We start from the raw sequence: 19,490 nt of genomic DNA on the forward strand, positions 1-19,490 counted from the left end.
GTGTGAAGCCATCATTTTATAGTCTTTGGTAATTACAAAGAAACAAGAAAATAAGAAAAGCTGATTTTATGATGAAAGATATTTGAGGAGGTTCCATAATTCCTACACCCATAATTTAGCATCAGCAGAGTCAGAACTGTTACACAGTCGCCCTGGACCAACGTTAAGCCACAGAAATTTTTGTTACTTCATATATGTTGGGGCCTAAGGGGAACCAATACTTATACACATGTTGTCTCCAGCAGCCAACTGAGAGATGACACAAAAGAGTAGGCAGGCATTAAATGTCTTCTTTGTTACTGATGAAGCCACGTTCTCCATGAACTTCAGGGCTGTGGGTAAATGAGTGTCATGATACTGTGTCCCAGAAGTAGAGACTCACCCTGTCCCAGGTATCTCTGGGCCACAACAAGCCTTCCCTTGAGAGAATCTGCCCCATCATGCACAGGGCTGTTCTGCCATGGAGCTGAGCATCCAGGGTGCTTCCCTAGGGTGGCCAACACTGGAGGGAAAGGAAGGGTTTCACATGCCCTGCTTGTCCCCTGGAATCACAACTCAATCTGTTAATGTGAGGAGGGCTAGCTGTGGGCCAGGGGTCAGGGCTGTGAAGGGAGTAGCACTCTGCATGGCCCAGAGGAGTGGGGAGGAGGTATCCCTTCCATCAGTTTAAACAGGTGGTGGGATGGAACAGAAGGGTGCACCCCAAGAGTTTATAAAAGGAGAAATAAAAATTTCCTTTGGGTATTAGTCTAGCCAGGAAACACAGAAGATGATTAGGAAGGAGACTTGTAAACCACTGTAATATTAATTTGACATTTGTTGAGCACCCAAAATGTGCTACATTCTTTTCTGAGCGTTTTACAGAAATGAATCCTTCAATCTTGTCAACAAGCGAGTAAGGAAGGTTTGATTGTTATCCCAGTTTTACAGTGTGGAAATTGAGGCACACAGAGGGTAAGTTGGCCAAGGTCACAGAACCAGTAAGTGGCAGAGCAAGTATTTTAACCCTGGCTGTATGGTATTGTGGCTCCCAGAATGGGCTTTGGGTGTTTAGATGTATCTGCATCCCTCGATTTCTGTACGTCTGTGCCTCAATTAGCCCATAAAGGACAGGGAAAGGAGAGTTACACAGGTGCTCACAGTCGTGTCTCGGCAACTGTCCACGAAGAGTGCACCGTGATTAGCATTAATTGTTTTCCAGGCAGCAGATCTGTTGGTATAACAGAAATTTAGTCCATTGAATTAATCTAGAAATCCTTCCTGCTCTGCTTCTGTCCACACTTGCCATGTGACTGCCTGCCCGTGATTGGGCCGTGGAGGAGAACATATACTCATGGTTGAACTCTGATATTGCAGTCTGGTTCATAGTTTCACGTCTTCTGTTACATTAATAAGTTAAATTTCTGGTTTTCTTGTATCAGTGTCTCATGAGTTTGGTTAATGTGAAACCAGTCCATGGGAGCCCAGGGGTGATGACGGTATAAATTTTTAGCACGTTGTGGCACTTCTAGCCGTGCAGACCTGACTAGGGGATGTACGCCTTTCTCACTGATTTCTCCCAACAGCAGGGTCCTCTCACGGATGTGAGGCTGGGAGCTCTCTGAGTAGCTCAGTCAGAGGCCAAGTCCACCAATCAGAAAATGATGAAGTACCTGGAAGTGGGTTTAATAAAAGTAAAGGGCTTCCAGGTAGTCTGATGGGCCGTTCAAGAAATTTGGTGAAAAGCTGTCCACTGTCTGTGGTTTAGCTTCTTCTTTGCTGTTGAAAAGTCTGGAGTAGATGAAGGGATTTTAAAAAGCAGAAAGGAGTGATTTCAGGTGGTACGTCCACACCGGTGAGAAGTGATGGATGACCGCCTGTGTGAGGCACAGAGTCTTACAAACTTCATAAAACAGCTTCAAATGCTCTGCCATCTGAGTGCACTTCATATGGGGTCCAGTTCATCACTGGTCACGCTGTGAGGGCAAGTAACTGACGATGGCAGAAAGGACACGGAGGCATCAAAAAGGTCTCAGTCATGTTCCCTGTTTAAACAATGTGGCACAGTGTATTATATTTGAGCTGGTTTTTCACTGAACAGTTTTTAGTGTTTTCTGGGACTCCCCAGTGCCCCAAGGTTCCATGCAGCTGGGTGTCCCCTCATAGCAGCTCCGTCAGCGCTTGCCCTGGGCTGATGTGGTGTCACGGGAAGCAGGACGGTCAGCGTCCCCGGCTCCTCTGAGCTCCGTCTCCTCATCCGCAGAGCCTGGTTTCTCATCCGTGTCTACTTAGTAGGGTTGCTGAGAATCACACGTGATGGTTATCAGGTGTGAATTCTGGTTGTCTCTGCGATTGGCAAATAGCCAATAATTGATAGAAACTCTTGTTTTTTAATTGTAATTGTGTCTCCTAGATTGCAGTGGTTTTTAGTCTGCATTTTTTTATAACTTTACTCATTTTTAAATATGCCCTTATTTTATTTATATTTTTTGAGGTACGGGGGACTGAAGCCAGGACATTGTGCATGCTATGCAGGTTCTCTACAACTGAGTAATACCCACCCTCCTTGTCTGCACTTAAAAATAAATATTGCAATACACAAAATAGCTCTTAAACTCCATCATGGGACCTGGTCTCTGTATAGGCAATTGAACACGTATACTATTTCAATAAGAATAAATGCTGTTGAGACATACGTTTCTGAATCTGTTAATGTGCTTAAAAGCGATCATAGCTAGTGATAAACACGAGACTTGGATCCAGTACTTCTTAGGGTATGTTTTGCCATCATGGGAAATTACATTCTACCGAGAAGGCTAATTGGGTCTCTTTGATATTTGGATGCTTTAGCAGGTGATCAAGGCTTTCCAAAGCTGACAGTTTTGTATTTTAGACTAACTACAAAGTTATCTTCTAGAAGATGGAAATCATAACCTTGTGAATTTCCCAGTAATCCAGGGGGTATGTGTCTGTGTCTGTGTCTGTGTGAACGTTTGTGTGTGTGATTTCAGGAATGTAGAAATAAGTTCCATATAGACTTCTGATATCTTTCTCTTCCAGTTCAAGGTATAAGCATATACTTACACAAATAAATTGATTTTCTTTTGTCATTTGGCATATTGGCGGGAATAAGAGGTTCTTATACTTGTTTCAGAAGGGTTGGGAAGCATGAGCTTAGAAAACGGGAGGAGAAAGAGGCAGGGAGACACTTCACACTTTGTGCAGGGTATGAGAAACAGTAGCTTTTCTTTTCTCTTTTCTTCTAAAGCAAACTGGCACTGAATTGTAACACACTATTACTCAGAATTGCTTTTCTAATCAGATACAAGTGCCTCAGATTTTTCAAGGCAACATGAATGATGAAATGTGTTTTAGCATTTATCTTTAAAAGTAGTTTTATTTCTCAAGTAAAAGACTATAGCCTGTTTCTTCCAGCGTCACAAGAACTTCTCATTGATCTATGTACATGTTCTATGTGCTTATTTTCTTTGGGTTTTTTTTTAAGTACTTGTTTCATTGTGGTGTGAATGAATGTTTAAAATTTCTGGATTTTGATCTTTAGAAAATGCTGATTTATCAGAACTGTTAAAAACCTGATTGTTCTTTGGTCCTTGTTTGGTGGGGCACCCTGTTGATTAATCTTGTCTGTTAAAGAGAGAAATTCTTCCTCTAGCCTGCAGATCATTGAGTATATGGTTTGCAGTATGCCTTTAAATTTCATTGAATGCATTGAACATGATTGTCCAGTGAATTTTGAGTTGACTCATAGTAATGACTTTGCTTTGTTTCTGTGGCTTTTACTCCCCACAAGAGCTTGAATTCTCTGTTGCATTTTGTATACTTGTTCTTCACAGTGGAAGACATTTTTTACAGAGGTGGTTTTTCCTAACACCTCTGAATGCCTTCTGTAATGGATACAACAATAATCTGTTATTTCAATGCTTAATTATTTCATAAACTAGTTTTTGGCTTAATCAGAAACAATGACAGAGTGATAATAAAAAATAAGAAAACTTTCCTTCCTTTGAAGAATAGAAATCAGGTGGTCAGGCTCACCCATGCTTTGTGCCTGACACACTTAATCTCATGTCATTGTGTATCATGATTCGGAGATGGAGTTGCTTCAGGTTTATTGATTTTTGTTTTAACATTTGTTTTGAATTCTTTCTCCAGGCTTATGTATCCTGTTGGGTTTGTTGAAACTGTAGAAGGGAAACAAAAGCTTTTTTTGGTTTCCGGAGGCCTGAGTTGCTGATGATAAAGAGTTGAGGGTGGGCTGAGGAACAGAGTGACACTCCCTCTGCTCCCAGCTGAAATTGATGAACAATGAAATCAATTAAGTGTATCGGTATTTGACCAATAGAAGTTAGCGAGCCCAAACTGGCTAGTTATGCCCAAAGAAAGTACTGAATTCACCTGCAGAATTAGGTGCTTTACCAAGAAGAAGCAGCTTAGAGCAATCAGAAAAATCAGTCCTATGATGAGATATAAAATAAATATAATATCTTTTATTTCTGAAACTTTTCTACGTTAAGTTGTGTAGAGCTAAAATTAAGTTTCAAGCACCAGGAGTTAACAGTGTGGGTGGTTCTGTATGATCATTATTCAGGAATGTCCCTAGACTCTGCTAGAGTGGCTGAAGCTGGCAGGAAAAGACCCAGAGCCAGGATTTGTCACCCTAGGGTGTCCTTCATAATGGTTCCATGTGGGAGCCCATGATTGGGTTAACAAATTTTAACAGACCCCAGCCGCCTGTCAAATTTAAGAAGAAAACGTATGCTTAGTAACTGCTTTGCAAGCAGGGCCCTGTGCATACTCACTCCTGTCTCCTTGCCTTAAAAAGCAGAGATAATGCTTTGCTTGCGTAGATGAGGTTTTGGATAGCACTCTGCTCATCGCAAAGCAATGACCCAGGCCCTCAGCTATAAAGGCTGGGCTTGTGTGCAGTTAGATACTCTATTATCCCCCAAACAAGGACCTAGCTGGTCTGGTGGTCTGCTTTGTAATTCACATGTCTAAAGGATGTATCTTATTCCTCTCACACCATGACTTCGCTAAAGATACACTAAGCCTTTGTACTCATGGTGGATTCTACAATCTCTGTCTCATCCTTCTTTCCCCAAGTTCCTGCTTACTATCACTCAACTGTTAATGACGTTTTCCTTTGATTATACACAATAAATATGGGAGCATTTGAGAGGCTCGTGGAGTTGGGTCCCTACGCCCTCTCGCTTTCTTGACTTTTTCCACAGAGTCTTGAGTATTCATTCCCTGTACGTAAGACTTCTGCCAGCCAGAACCCACAGTTCCAGGTGAGAAGGATGCAGGCTTTATCTCTCCTACCCGAGGGAGAGAGAGTAGAAAATTGAGATCTGCTCTTCCGTGGTCCCTTCCTGCCCCAGGTCTACTCCAGTTCACCTGCAGCCTTCTGGCCTCTGCTCACAGGGCCTCTGTCCCAGGACTGAGAGCAGCCTTTTCTTCCCTGGTAAACATTTCCTGTGCCTTTTAGAAGTTGGTCTCTTCTGTGCAATACAACCCTGGCAGATGTGATGGTGGTAAGCGTGCTGGTGGGCAGTCACTTGGGGACTGCCAGGAGCCATGCTGATTCTCCTGAGTCTCACATTCGGGGTTACAGAACTGTCGAGCAGCAGAGGAAGCCCTTTAACGTGAGGCCAGCTCAGCATTGCATCACTTTCATTTTATTTTTGAATTTTCAGTGGAGAAATTATTTGTAGCAAACTGTTCCAGATTTTTGGCTGCCTGCTTTCCTCACCACCATTTCCTTGTTGGCTCTGGTGCTTGTTTTAAGAACCAGGTTTCTTCTCTGGTTATTTCTAGCAGCTGGGCTTGCCGAATCCTTGATCTGCATTTGAAGCAGAATGCTTCTTCGTGATGTCAGGCTGATTTTCCTATTTCTGAATATTTCGTGTACACTCAGCAACCCTTTCAAGTGAAATGCTCTTGTCCAATTCTGTTAACCCACATTTGCCGATCTCCTGCTTTCATGCTGAGGGCAGTTTCTTCTTCCTGTAATAAAAGTTAGCAATTTGCATTTACTATTTGAAGGTTCTGGCCCTAGGTGCTTTTGTCCTTAACAGTTTTAATACAATTCACCCATTAAAATGTACAGCGGTTTTTACTCAATGCCCAGAATTGTGCATCGCAGTCAATCTTAGAATATTTTCATCCCCCAACAGGAAGCCCTGTATGCACAAGCAGTCATTCCCATCTTCCTCATCCTCCCCCAGCCCCAGGCAGCCACTGTTCTCTCTCTGTGGATTTGCCTGTGCTGGACATTTCATGTAAAACAAGTTATTTCATGTAAATGGAACTGTCTATTGTGACTGACTTCTTTCACACTGAGTAACTTTTTCAATGTTTTTCCAGGTTGTGGCCTGGGTCAGTACTCTATGCTTTGCTATTGCTGAATTATATTCTACTGTATATCCGGGCCCCACTGTTTACCCATTCATCAGGTGATAGTCATTTGTGTTGTTTCTGCTTTTTGGGTGTGAAGAGTAATGGCGCCGTGAATACTCCTGTAGGAGTTTTTATGTGGACATTTGTTTTCAGTTCTCTTACTTGGGTGACCAGAGAGCAGAAATGCTGGGTCATTCATAAACCAAATGTTCAACTCTCTGAGGACCTGCCAGGCTGTTTTCTAAAGTGGCCACGCTGTGTTACATCCTCACCAGTAAGGGCTGCGCGCTCCGCTTCCTCTGTGTCTTCATTAGTGCTTGTTACACTTTTTTTTATTATAACCTATTGTAGTGAGTGTGAAGCGGTTTCTCCTAGTGGTTTTGACTTGATTTCTTTTACAGCTAATGATATTGAACATCGTTTGATTGTGCTTATTGGCCATTTGTTTATTTTCTTTGAAAAATACATTTTCAGATACTTTATTCACATTTTAATTGAGTTCTCTTTTTCTTGTTGAGTTGTAGGAGTTTTTTCTTTTATTTTATCTGAATACTTAATCAGATAAATAATTTGAAAAAATTTTCTCCTCTCTGTTGTTTTTTCACTTTCTGGATGGTGTCCTTTGAAGCAAATTTTTAACATTTGATGAACTCCAATTTATCACTGTTTTCTTTGTTCCTTGAGCTTTTGGGGTAATATTTAAAATCTGAGGTATTTTATTTAAACTTTTATATAAAAAATAACTTAATTCTTAAGACCGTTCTAGGAGATGGGTGCTGTGGTTGTCCACAGTCTATGGATAGGAGACTGAGGTGCAGAAAATTTCACTGAAATATCAGTGTCACAGCTACCCAGTGCTGTGGGATTTCAGACCCTCATGTTTGTCCCCAGCATTTGTGATCTTCACCACCATGCTCCACTACTGCCTGGAATCGTTAATGAAAAAGTTTTCCTTTTTTGATTTCTTGATTGTTTGTTTTCTCATTGGGGAACTCACCTCTTCATTTTCCTTGTAGAGATCTGTGTAGGTTTATTTTAGGTCTCATGTACTTATTTATTACTCAGGCTCCAGTGATGATTGTGCCTAGTTGATCTAATCAATTCATGCTCAAGTCTTTCCTGCTCATGACACTAAAAAGAGAGTCATGATTTACATAATGCTCAAAGAAGAATGTACTTGAGTGATTTTATTTTTCTAACCAATCAAACCAATCAAATAAAAACCCGGTGTTGGAACAGATTATTAGCCCTGCAGAATAGGGTCACTGTCTTCCTTGTGTTTCATTTCTTTTGTCACAGTGTCTGGATAGTGCCTTGCTGTCCAGCAGTTTTGTGAGTATACGGTGCTCGTGAATCATTGTAAGGAAAGAATTTTGACAACAGACTGTGTTGTTCATTTCACGAGGGAAAAGATCATATAGAAATACTGCTCAGATTTATTTTAAAATTAAGCTTGGTGTTTTGAGAAGGGTTCAAGAAACCATACAAAAATCTTTTTCACTAATTTAAAATCTATCTTAGACACATTATGCTTACATAGCAGAGTAACTTATCAACTAGCCTTGACAAGAGGAGTGTATTATTGATTATCTATTTTAGTTGAAATATTCTACCTGGGATAAAGTAATCAGTGCCCATAAATGAACAAATATGTTCGTATTTCTATGCAACATGGGAGCAGACTTCATATCTTTCTGTATAATATATATGACTGTGTGTTTTAATCTGTCTGTCAGTGTTTTTATAGTTTTTCAGCAATGTTGTAACTTTAGAATTCTTCTAAGGAAACCACCCCCAATTCTAGTGCAGTTTGTACTGTGTATCCTGTCTTATGCATGGGATTCCACTGTCCCCTCTGTGAGGAATTTCCTCTCCTATTGAGTTAGTAGCAGAGTTAAAGGAACTATGATTTCTAGGCCTTTGATCTCCATGTGTTTGCAGTTGGCTGTCAATCAAGATTTTCCCTTTCTTGAGTTTTCATTGTTCAATTAGAATTTTGGAAATAACAATTAATATGTTGCAACACTCTCCCTAGAAACTTGATGTGTTTGTGCTTTTCAGGTTCCAATTTAGGAAAATGTAAATGCACTCTTGTTTTTAAATAGTCCTTTTTCACTAGATATTTGTTTTCTTCTTTATAGTCAAAATAGTTTTTTCCCAATGAATGAATCGGTTTGCATGTTTTAAAAAATACCTTACTTTTTATATTTCTTATTCTAACAGGTATATTCATTGTACAGAATTTAGAAAATAAGGATAAACACAATTATAACTTAAAAATGGCCTCTAATCTCACCTGGAGATACAGTTGTAAGGTTTGAAATTGAGAATTACAAGTCCTCTCAAATTGTTCTTCTATTTCAACTACGGTTTGGTTACTGAGATCCTCGAATTCCCATATGAATTGTAGCAGCAGATAGTCAGTTTCTGCAGAGCAACCCACTGGGATTGTGATCGAGTCAACGTTGAATATATGGATCGCTCTGGGGAGCACTGCCATCCCAAGAATGCTGTCATTTGATCCAGGAATGTGCGTGGTGTGTCTGTCCAGGTATTTAGGTCTTCTTTAATTTTTTTTCAGCATTGCATAGAGTTTACATTGGATTATTTTACTATATTTTTTGCCTTTATACTGAGGACAAGTGTGCAAGGTACCGGGATCAGAAGTGTATTGGAGCTCCGCAACTTGCTGCCACCGGACGCTGTGCTCTTGCTTCGCCCACTGTACAATGTTGCACAAAATAGGACCTAAGTAACTCTCTCTTGAAAGAATGATTATATGATTGCTGGATGATGCTTGAGAGTCCTTGTGATGATGTCTTTTTCCCATGCCCTTTCTTAACTATGCCCTTTCTTAACTATGCCCTTTCTCTTCCTTTCCTCCAGCCTGTGTTTCAGCCTGCCTGTGGCATTGATTTTCCTTGTCTGTGGACTCTTCCTTTCACTAGTTCATGATAATGTTACATGTGAGATGTGGAAACTTGCTAGATGTCAAGAAAGAGCAAATCCATTGTATGCTAATATTTTTAGAGTGTGTTATTGTTTTATCGATTGAAATTAAATCAGGCTGACCCATTGAGCCATCCCCTGAGCTCTTTTTGCCTTCCTCCAGGTGATACTGTTCTCGTTGCTACATGTGCCCTTCCCCCAGACTTGGTTTTGGAGTTGAGTAAGTCACCATCACTGGAGCCCTCTCTTTAAATGATGAAGAGAACATTTGCTCTTTCTCCCTGTTTGGGGACTTGGATGAGATGAGGTAACAGATTAATAATGGAGCCCCACCTCATTCTGACCCCCGCTCTTTCCGTTCCTTTCTCCAGGGGAAGAGTACAATACAAAAATATAAAGATTGTGAGCTAATGAGATAGACAAGACACCCGATCATTTATTAAATACCCTTTCATGCCAGAAACAAATGTATTATACACACAAAAAGCACATAAAATACGGTAGTACTTTGGTTACAAACGTGGGTCCGAGTTCAAGTCCGGGTCTGGAGTGACAAGTCCTGTGAGATGGAGAATTGGTGGGTCGGCTTAGCCTCTCCTGGAGTTGTTTTCTGTCCTGCAGAGATGGGGCTCGCTAGGCGTCCCTCCCCCGTAGAGGTGCTGAGGGCTGTAAAAGACGCGTGTAGGCAGACCGAGCACAGCTGCTCTTTCCTCGTAAGTGCAGGATAGCATAGCTTTTGCGGTGACGGCTTTATGACCACACCGTGTAGACTCTCAGTGCTCCAAAGGGATGCCTTGCGGATTGGAGATGGGATTCTCACTTCTGTAAATACCCAAGGATTGTGTTATTGGGCCTTGCTGATTTGACTCTATTCTTTAGAAAGTACATAATGTAGATATATTTTTCAAACATGCATGCTTTTTTTCTTTTATTATTTATAGTTCTACCCTCTCATCTCTTGGTGTGACTTTTCATGGAATCCAGGAAACAGTCCTAAGCTACCTGCCTCTTCACACTTCTCCGTGGTGGTTTCCTTCCCTGACTAGAAGAGGGTTTTGCATAGGTAATTTTGATTGCTCCCCTTCTCTTGGAGACTCTCTGTTTGTCTGCCCATCTCTCACCTGTCCTTCTGTCCATTTCTCTACCCACTCATTCTTCTGACTTGTTCCAAGAAGCATTTCAGGCAGCTTACAGAAGAACAGATACCAAATAAACACGTGAGAAAATGGGGCCAAGTTCATACAGTGAGGCTAGGAGTTGAGCCTGTGTGAGATTTGCAGGCGTGAGACACACGCCTCTGCCTTGTGACTTATAAGATAGACAGCATCAATGTGCCTGAAGCTCCCAGCAGACACAGGGAAACAGGGTTTGTGGAAGATGCTCATTGGCTGTGAAATAAATAAGTGGCTTAGTAGAAGCCCAGCTTTTCCAAATACTAAGGATTAGGAGAATATTTTAGTGTCTTCCAAAATCAAAGTATTGCATCTTTTCTTTTTCAGAGTTTTATGTATAGTTGGTTTACATTCTATACCTGGAAATTTCTCCAAAACTTCTGCCCACGTGAGTCCCATGACTCGGGAATGGGGTGGTTCTGCTCATTGACGGGTGTTGGCCAGAAACGGAAAATGGCAGCCTCAAAGGAGCCTGGGATTTATCACTTATGTTTTTTCAGTGCTGTAGATTTCAGAAAATGCTTTCACCGTTTCTCTCCATCTGAGGCAGCAGCGTGCTCTCTTACCAGCATCAGAAGATCAGGGCTACGGGATGGTGGGGTTTGACTGCACTGACGTGAAGACAGCTGAGCTAGTCACTGCAGGTGTGGTGCTTTCACGTAGTGCATTTCATGTTCTTTAATTGGTTTCAACAAGTAGTTAATTAACTGAGTTAATTAACATTTAATAAATATGATGCTTTGTTGAAAAGACAGTCATAGGCAGAATATAAGTTGTGAACACTTTAAAAACGGTTTCATTACTGAAATTTCAGTAGGGAAGATTCAGTTTATCTTATTTACGCCTCTCTTTAAAAGTAACAAAGAAACAAGACAGAAAAAGCAGAGGATGATTTCTATTCTTCCTCTCGGCTTGCAGGTGCCTTCACCTCCAGTGGCATCCATCCAGACATCAGCACTGACACTGGCCGTGCTCAGAATTGCCTCAGCCCTGAAGACACAACTGACAAATAGAAGGGGGGGGCGCCCTGTTACAGGGGGTGCTGTCACTTTGTGGGTCCTTATGTAACTGCGTGGTGTTATTCAGGATCGCCCTTTCTACACTGCGTGACGGTGCTGTGGTGTCTCCTAGTTATTTGTTTCTGTAAGTACTCGTGTGTTTTTTCCAATGTGTGGTACTAGACATCAAAAAATGCTTTTTTCAGGTGAAAAATAGTGTGTATTTAATATAAAAGTCTGAAAAAAGTGTCAAAAGTGTCTATCTTGTTCCCAGTACTCAGAGATAATAATTAACACTTTAAAATCTATTTTCTGTTCTTTTCATCAGTGTGTATTACCTCTGTCATAAAAACCAGCGAGCACTGTGTGCCTGTTTACTGTATGGAGACCTCCATTTTCCATTCGGCTTATTACACATTTTTCTACAATATTCTATCTCCACTGGCATGATTTTTAATGACCAGTATAGCATTCTGTCTTGTGGAGGCATCGTCCATTTTACTTTGGACTTAAATAAACTTTTAAATTCCAAGTATACTTAACTGAAATACTGAAAAGAGAACTGTGGTGGTACCGAAAGTCCCCTACTTCCCTTCCCCTTATTTCCAGAGAGTAAAAACTGCTGACAATGTGGAGTATGTATTTCATGACCTTTATGCCTATGTCATATATATATACACATACATCACGAATATGAGAAATCTATGTATATGTGAGTGTATATATGCTTTATTGAAAAATAAGGCCATACTATATGTTTTCTGCAGCTCGGTTTATTCACTCAGGTATATATCATTGACTTCTTCCCCCTCTAGACTCACCCGGTCCTTTCAGATAGAGTAGAGGGTTTTCCTGATGTGCAGGTTTATTCTCTTGTGTAAGGACACCTTTCGTGGGAGAGTACTGTGGACAAGGCCTTGGACCACGCCGAAACGCCGGAACTTAAGTGCCCACAGCTCGCCGTGATTTACCGCATCATTGTCTTGATGGTAGACACTTAAGTTTTCTCCATCTTCCACTGTCAGAAAGGGTGTTTGACTGGAATCCTTCTTATACAAACATTCCTGTGATCTTGTATGAGTATTTCTTTAGTTAAAGTTTCTGGAAATTTAGTCCTTGTATGTGACAACTACATAAATCACAGGCTCCTTTCAAGTGAATCTAGAAATTCCTTCTCCTGTGGGGAATGAAAAGATGTAGAATAACTTATGTAACCAATTCTCTATCGCTGGATATGATTTCACTTCAGCTTTTCTTCTCACCATTTTAAACAGTGCTGTGTAAATGCTCTGATGAGTACATCTATTTGAACTGATTTTTTCTAAATGAAACAATTCCTAAAAGTGGAGTGCAGCCTGTGTGTACACACGTTATTCAGAGTTTACATATCCATTGACATGTCGTCCTCCAAAAGATCGCTCACAGTTTGTTCTCTCAAAGATGGACACTAGCTAGAATATCTTTTAAAAATATGTGCCAATATGATGAGCAAAAGTGCTTTTTCATTGTTTTAATTTACACTTGATGACCAGTGAGGTATTGAGCATTTTTCACTCATTAGCCATCTGACTTTTAAAAAGTGAATGATCTCTTTTGTCCGTTGAACACATTTAAGTGAGGGAGCTTCTAGTTGCTTTGTGACAACTCTATGTATATTATGAACATTAACCCCTTGTCTTCATCAAGATGTATCAGAGAGCTTTTCCTTGTAATTTTTTGCCTTTCATTTTGTTCAGTAGGTTCATTTTTGTTGTGGCCCAAAATAATCTTAAGATAGTAAATGTCTTCTTTTTGGGTTTTATTCTTGATATTATTCTTAGAAATGCTTTCTTATAATGGTATAAATTTCTTCTGTAGGTTTTTTTAATCTCTAAGATGGAGATACTAATGGTACTTGTTATAGTGAGGAGAAGTTGAATTAATATGAGCAAAGAATTATATTCGCTGTTATTAGTACTTTCTAATATTCACATCACTTTCTGTAATTTTTCTTGCGGTCAATATGACTGGAATAGAATTTGTTCTTTCCAGGGGATTCTCTGATTGTCCCAAGACAATTATTGAATTCATACTTTCCTTTTTAACTTGAAATCCCACCTGTAAAGAATAGTTATGTACACTAGAGTCTCTTTTTGAGCTCATGGTTTATTTCTGTCAATCTTATTTTCTTACTCTAGCACTTTATCTTACATATTGTAAAAATTTATTTAATATCTGACAGTGCGATTTTTTTGATTCTCTTTACCATCCCAAATTTTCTTGGCTAGTATTATGACTTTATTATTCCTGAAGAATTCTAATATAATTTTTCAAGTTAAAAAAAAAAGAAGTGTTGTCATGGGATTTTTTAGTAATTTTGATTTATCTTTAGGAGAACGTACATTTTTTCAAAACTGCTTTCCTCCATACAAAATGTTGATGTCTCTACTTTCACACCTCTTACTTTACCCCTCAGTACAGTCCTGTACTTTCTCCATGTACAACATGGGCATTGTTTTTGAGTTTATTCCAGATTATTGTTGATGATTTTGTTAATTTTTTAAGTGAGAATTTTTTGCTATTATATTTTTTAACTGTTAAAACTGACACCTAGGAAGGAAGATTCGGTTTGTAAATAATCACTTTGTGACTTCTCATTTAAAATTGTAAGTTTTAAGTACTTGTTACAGAATCCTTTCTTTTCTGTTTTTAAAAATTTGTTTCCAAGATTCTCAAAATGGTCATAGCAAAGTAGTATAGGTGAGGAGACAGATGGAGAGAGGTAGTGTGGCTCATGTACAAACTGTGAGCACTTTCATGGCTGCCTTTATGCTGGAAAAGCTGCTGAAGAGTCCAGGATAAACCAGGGGTGGCTTTGTATGCAGTTGAAAGCCAGCTTTCCTGCCTGTATGGTGAAGCCTGGTGGGCGTGGCAGGTAGATGATCAAGGTCGAATGGAGGTTATTGGCTGCACAGAGCACTGTGTCTGAGAACTGGAGAATATCACCATGGGAAATGCTTGGTGCCAGGAACAATGCAGAGGAGCTGGGGACCCTGTGTGTTAAGGATTTTCCAGCCCTGGGAGTGGGAAGATCAGACTCTGCATTCAGATCTGAGTTTGAATTCATCCTCTTTAGTTTACTTGTCCTCTGACTTTGGTCAAGCTATATACCCTCTTTCACTTCCTGTTTTCTTATCTCTCAAAATAGGAGAATTACAGCCTGCTGCTAGATTGTTTGGTCAAGTTAAATAATTAGTGTCTATAAGATGCCACGTACAGTCACAAGCTCAGTGAGAAATGGGCTGTCGGCTGTTCTTCTGCAACTCAGTGCTTGACAAGACATGGGGGAAAGCCAGTCCCTAATTTGTGTGTGATGCAAGTAGGAACAGAATTAATGACTTGCCTTTCCCTAGCAGTACTCTTACAGCTTTGCTTCATTTACTTCTTTCCTCCTTTACTTTCCCCTTTGCCGTCCTCCAACAAAAGAGCCTGAGACTCTCTCAGAATACTAGATTCAAATTAATTTAAAGGTTGGCTCATCCTCATGAAATGATAGTAACATAAAGAAAATCTGTGCACATCCCAGAATACATTGTATTTGATTTACACACACACGCGTGCACACACACACACACACAATCAGCCTCCCTCCCACTTGCAGAGGGAGAAGGATCACTTTTTCTGAGTTTTCACTCACTGAGCGTGAGAACAGTGTCTCTTACACAGACGTTCACCAGGCTTCGTGCATGGTGTTTTTAATTGAATTTCTGCTTTGTAGCCATAGATATAGTCTCCTAATAGAAGAGAGAAAGTGGAGACATAGACATTCTGCTGAGATATTGGTGTCATCATATTTTAGTTGGAAAGGACTTAAGACAGAATAGAGTCGTAATATTTTATGGGTGAGAATCCATGATGTTGTAACTTGGACAAGAACCTGGACCTTCTGCCATCTTGTCCATAAGGGTGAAGAGGCAACTGGGCAGGGAATGGTAGGGATCCTTCTTGCTTGAGTTCCATGTTCTTGCTAGTTTTCATTGCTCAGCTGCCTTTAGTTTATGTCCATGAGGCCTCTCATGGGAAGGTCACTCTGTCCTGATAGATTGAGTTTCTTATCAGCAAAAAGCTCTGGACCCACTCATATTTCCCAGAGTTTTCTGCTGACCTGCTGACACTTTATATAATTGAGATCTAAGAAACCACTGAATATAAAATACTTATTGTTATTGTTTGCCCTCGAGTTCCATAGGAATGGGGTGCTGTCTCAGGCTGTCTACAGCCAGATCCGAACAAAGATAGGGTGACAGGTTGTGCTGCTGTTTCTCCACAGTCGAAGGGGATTACCACCTTAGCTTTATATTCAAGGCAGATGAGTTCAAATCTTGCCTTTACCAGTTATTATCTTTGTGAATTTGGGGAGAAACTGTACTTTTTTGTGTCCAAATTTGTTTATCTGTAAATAAGTTCAGTATTTATTTTAAGGTTTCTGTTTTAGAATTGAATGAGCTAATTCCCTCATTTATACCTAAAATAGCGATCGCATGGTTCTATGCTGGTGCCTTGGTAGTTGATTACTAAGGGACACGGCAGTGAGAGTGGGGGTGGGGGACCCCTGGATAATAGAGCTTATATTCCAGGATATGCTTGTAAAAGACTGGATGTGCAGTGGATTTTTAGTAAATATCTACTCCTTTCCTAATCTGCATTGATTGTGTATATATCTTTATACTAATATATGAACAATTTTTATTGCAATTTAAATATCTTTGTAGTATTTACAATATCTAGCTATAAAAATACGTGAAATAAAATGATTTGAATTTATTTTCTTTTCAATAAGCAAAACAAAATAAAATAGAAAAGAAAAAAGTTTTGAAGGAGTAGAAATAATTTTATTTCTGTGGAATCAATTCCTTATAATAGGTTTTTTGTTCGTGTTGTTAAAAAGCATATAAAATTGATAGGTTGTGACATACTGGAAATGAGGAAACAGTGGAGACATACTACCTCTAAGGCAGTCAATTTGTTACCAAGTCCAAACTCATTCTGCTTGCTGCATGACAGGCCAATAAATCGGGAGATGAGATGTTGGAGTAAGGAAAAGAGACTTTATTTGAAAAGCTGGCAGGCCCAGAAAATGGCATATTGTTATCCAGTAGAACTCTCTTCCCCAGGGCAGAATTCAGTCTCCTTTTATACCAAAAAGGGGCGGGGATGTGGCTGGTTGTTGCAAACTTCTTGTTGTATGAATTGTTTGTCCTTGAAATCCTTTGTTCCTGCAGCTGTCCATGTGGGTCAAATTATGGTGCACCCGTATAACCTCCAAAAAAAAGAAAGGTTATTCAGTATTTTACAACTTGCCATCTATACATAAGTGTAGAAGAGCAAATATTCTTAAAGATCAGAGCCCGGAGAATAGGCCCTCCTGGATATTTCAGGCTAAAGGCAACTTTCTTTTACAAAAGGTGCAGAAATATCAAGTCTGAGCCTAGAAAACAAGGTACAGGATTAAAGCCAAACGAACACATCTAACATGGAGTGAGATTTGTTCTTTCTATTACAATTTCTTTTTCTCCCTCATAAATAATTTTACTAAGAAACATGAGTAATTTTTTTATTTTTGCTTCTTAATAAAGGACTACAACTATATTTTAGTGAGCAGGGATGCTGTGCGTGCTTTGGGGTCACAGCAAACTCTTATTGGGGGTGGTCGACCCTGCAACATGCCTGATGCCCCGTGAGTGTTGGTGAGGGTCCCCCTAACCAGAGGCTCTCTTCAGGAACCACCATATGGGCGTTGACCTCTGGCACCTCTTTTTCAGCTGCAGGAAATTTTTTCAGATTCTATGATAGAAAAATCACTCCAGCTGGGGATAATCAGGGAATAAAGGAAGAGGAAATGGGCTTGAAGTAGAGTAGAAGAGAAGGACAGAAGCTCAGGGAGCCTGGGGGCTTGGCAGCGGGGCCTCAGGGGAGAGAGGAGCAGAGGTGTGGATGGGACCGGCTACGGAACCAGCTCCTGCTGCTTTCCCTGCACCCAAGCCACACAGCTTTTAATAGGGCCCAGGACTCTCTCCTGTCTGGATGTCACTCTGGGCAGAACCTTGAGAATCGAAGGTAAGGGGTGGGCAGCACTCACCTAGGGATTCACTGAGGAATTTGTTCAAGTCCACATTGACTTTTCCAGTCATGTGCCTTCACCTGTTCTTTATCTCAGGATCTGAGAAGCAGAAGCAAGGAACTCAGGGAGAGATCCAGGAAGATATCTGACTGTGTTAAGAGACGACAGTCACAGTGACACTGGGAGGGAAGACACTTGCAGCAAAGTAAAATAAATTCACAACTATTGCATCAGAGCTGCAGGTGTGAGAGAGCCTAAGCCTGTCTCAGAGTGCAGGGGACAAGCGGAATGGAATGGTAAAATTAACACTGACAATTGAAATTTTGTTAAATAGCCTGCTACTTTTAATTTTATCACTTGAATGTATGCAGGTGTATTTCTATGAGCATTTATAGGTTCACACAACCCCACCAGCCCCTCTTGCCCCCATGGGGGATGGGATTTCTCAAGCACAGTGCCCCTCCTGCTTGCTTGGGCCACGCTGCGGGTCCTCGCCTGGGGACGGACTGCTACAGGACACTGAGTCCCCGAGGCACGGCCTGGGATACATGACAGGAACATCTGTGCTCTTGGCTGACGGCCTCCATTTCCCCCTGCAGTGTAAGAATGCCGGTGACTCAGTTAGAAGCATGCATCCAAGCCATCCTTCCGTGTCATCACCATCTAGAAGCGGTGCCTGAATCTTCTGAATTTCTGCAGAATGTGGTTTACAATCACCTTCAACAAGTGAGTATGTGTCCTCTTTCAAGTGGAGGAATTACTGCCGTTTTCCTGGAACTTACCACTAGTCCATCTGATTTTTCTGTGCTAGGATTCAGTATGGCCTGCTAATAACTCTGCAGTCAGATCTAGAAACCCTGATGAAGAGGATTATTTATTTTCTTTCTTTATATGATAGTATTTTACTTTCAAAATTCTTAGTTTTCAGTTCTTGGAGGAGTTTTTTCGGGGGTTGGAGAAACAACTTTGCTCTTACCATCTTTGTTACCTTTTGCTATATGCGTCTCACCTGTCTTCTGTCACTTGTGAGGCGGTTCCATTTGTGACCCTGTCCGGGTTGTTCATAGTATAAAACATAAAATCTGTAAAAGTACAGTCCCTTTTACTCCGAAGACATTCCACAAATACTCCTTTAATCTGGGTGTGGTTTTAAGAAGACACAAACATTAGAATATATACTTGCAGGTTGCCAGTGCAAAATCCCCAAATTAATAGTCGAGCGCAACATCTAAAATCTTTCTAATGTACCATGGATTTGTATGGATAAGTGAATTAGTTTGCTAAGAACTCAATTCTCCCAAGCTGATGCTCTGCCAGATGGTGGGGCCGAGGAACGAGGGCGTGTCCTGCCCTTCCTGAGCTGATATTTTCATGGCAAAGACCTTCACCAGGTGAAGAAATTGAAGTTTCTTCTAAGAACAGTGGGTCTGAAAAGAGTCCAAAAAGCGTGGGAGTGACACAATCCCATTTGTCTCAAGGAGGGGAGAGTGGCTGTGGGGCCACTTGGGAGACTCATGAGTCCTGGTGGGCAGTGTTGTTGGCTTCCACTTGAGCGGTGGGATGGTCAGTGGGTAAAAGCGAACATATTGAAGGCATGTTTAGATGGTAAAGAGGAAAGGGTCAATGCTTTCTGTGAAGGTAGGATGGAGTAAGGCCCAGGTTTCTGGGTGGATTAATGAGTTAAATAATGGTCCTGCTGTGTTCTGAGGAGGGAAAGCTGCAGAGGGAGTTCTGGGGGAAAACTGATGAGTTGAGCTGTTGGTAAAGTGAAAGGCTCTTAGATGCGTGGTCTGGGAGCTCTGGTAAGAGCCAATAGTGAGTAGGGGGTGGGGGGGAGAGAGACTTTCAAATCATTTTGTCTTGTGAATATAC

General features: G+C 40.8%; 1 protein-coding gene and 1 long non-coding RNA gene across 3 annotated transcripts in view; both read left to right on the plus strand.

Moving 5' to 3' along the window:
* LOC140686884 (trafficking protein particle complex subunit 9-like) overlaps positions 1–19,490 on the plus strand; it is a 245,434-nt gene that overhangs the window by 96,489 nt on the left and 129,455 nt on the right. The window contains exons 1-2 of one of the 2 annotated variants that reach the window (XM_072942050.1): positions 17,715–17,914; positions 18,218–18,344. In XM_072942050.1, the coding sequence (XP_072798151.1) occupies positions 17,907–17,914; positions 18,218–18,344 (135 nt within the window). In that variant the 5' untranslated portion in view covers positions 17,715–17,906. Of the gene's footprint in view, positions 1–17,714; positions 17,915–18,217; positions 18,345–19,490 lie in introns of those variants that run through there. The other variant, XM_072942049.1, reaches the window with a different exon arrangement.
* On the plus strand, positions 8,676–11,541 carry LOC140686888 (uncharacterized). The gene is made up of 4 exons (XR_012060890.1): positions 8,676–8,950; positions 9,512–9,655; positions 10,290–10,411; positions 11,439–11,541. It is a non-coding gene; the product is annotated as an uncharacterized lncRNA (long non-coding RNA).

Source organism: Vicugna pacos, chromosome 18 (assembly GCF_048564905.1).
Source record: "Vicugna pacos chromosome 18, VicPac4, whole genome shotgun sequence".
NCBI classification, from domain to species: Eukaryota; Metazoa; Chordata; class Mammalia; order Artiodactyla; family Camelidae; genus Vicugna; species Vicugna pacos.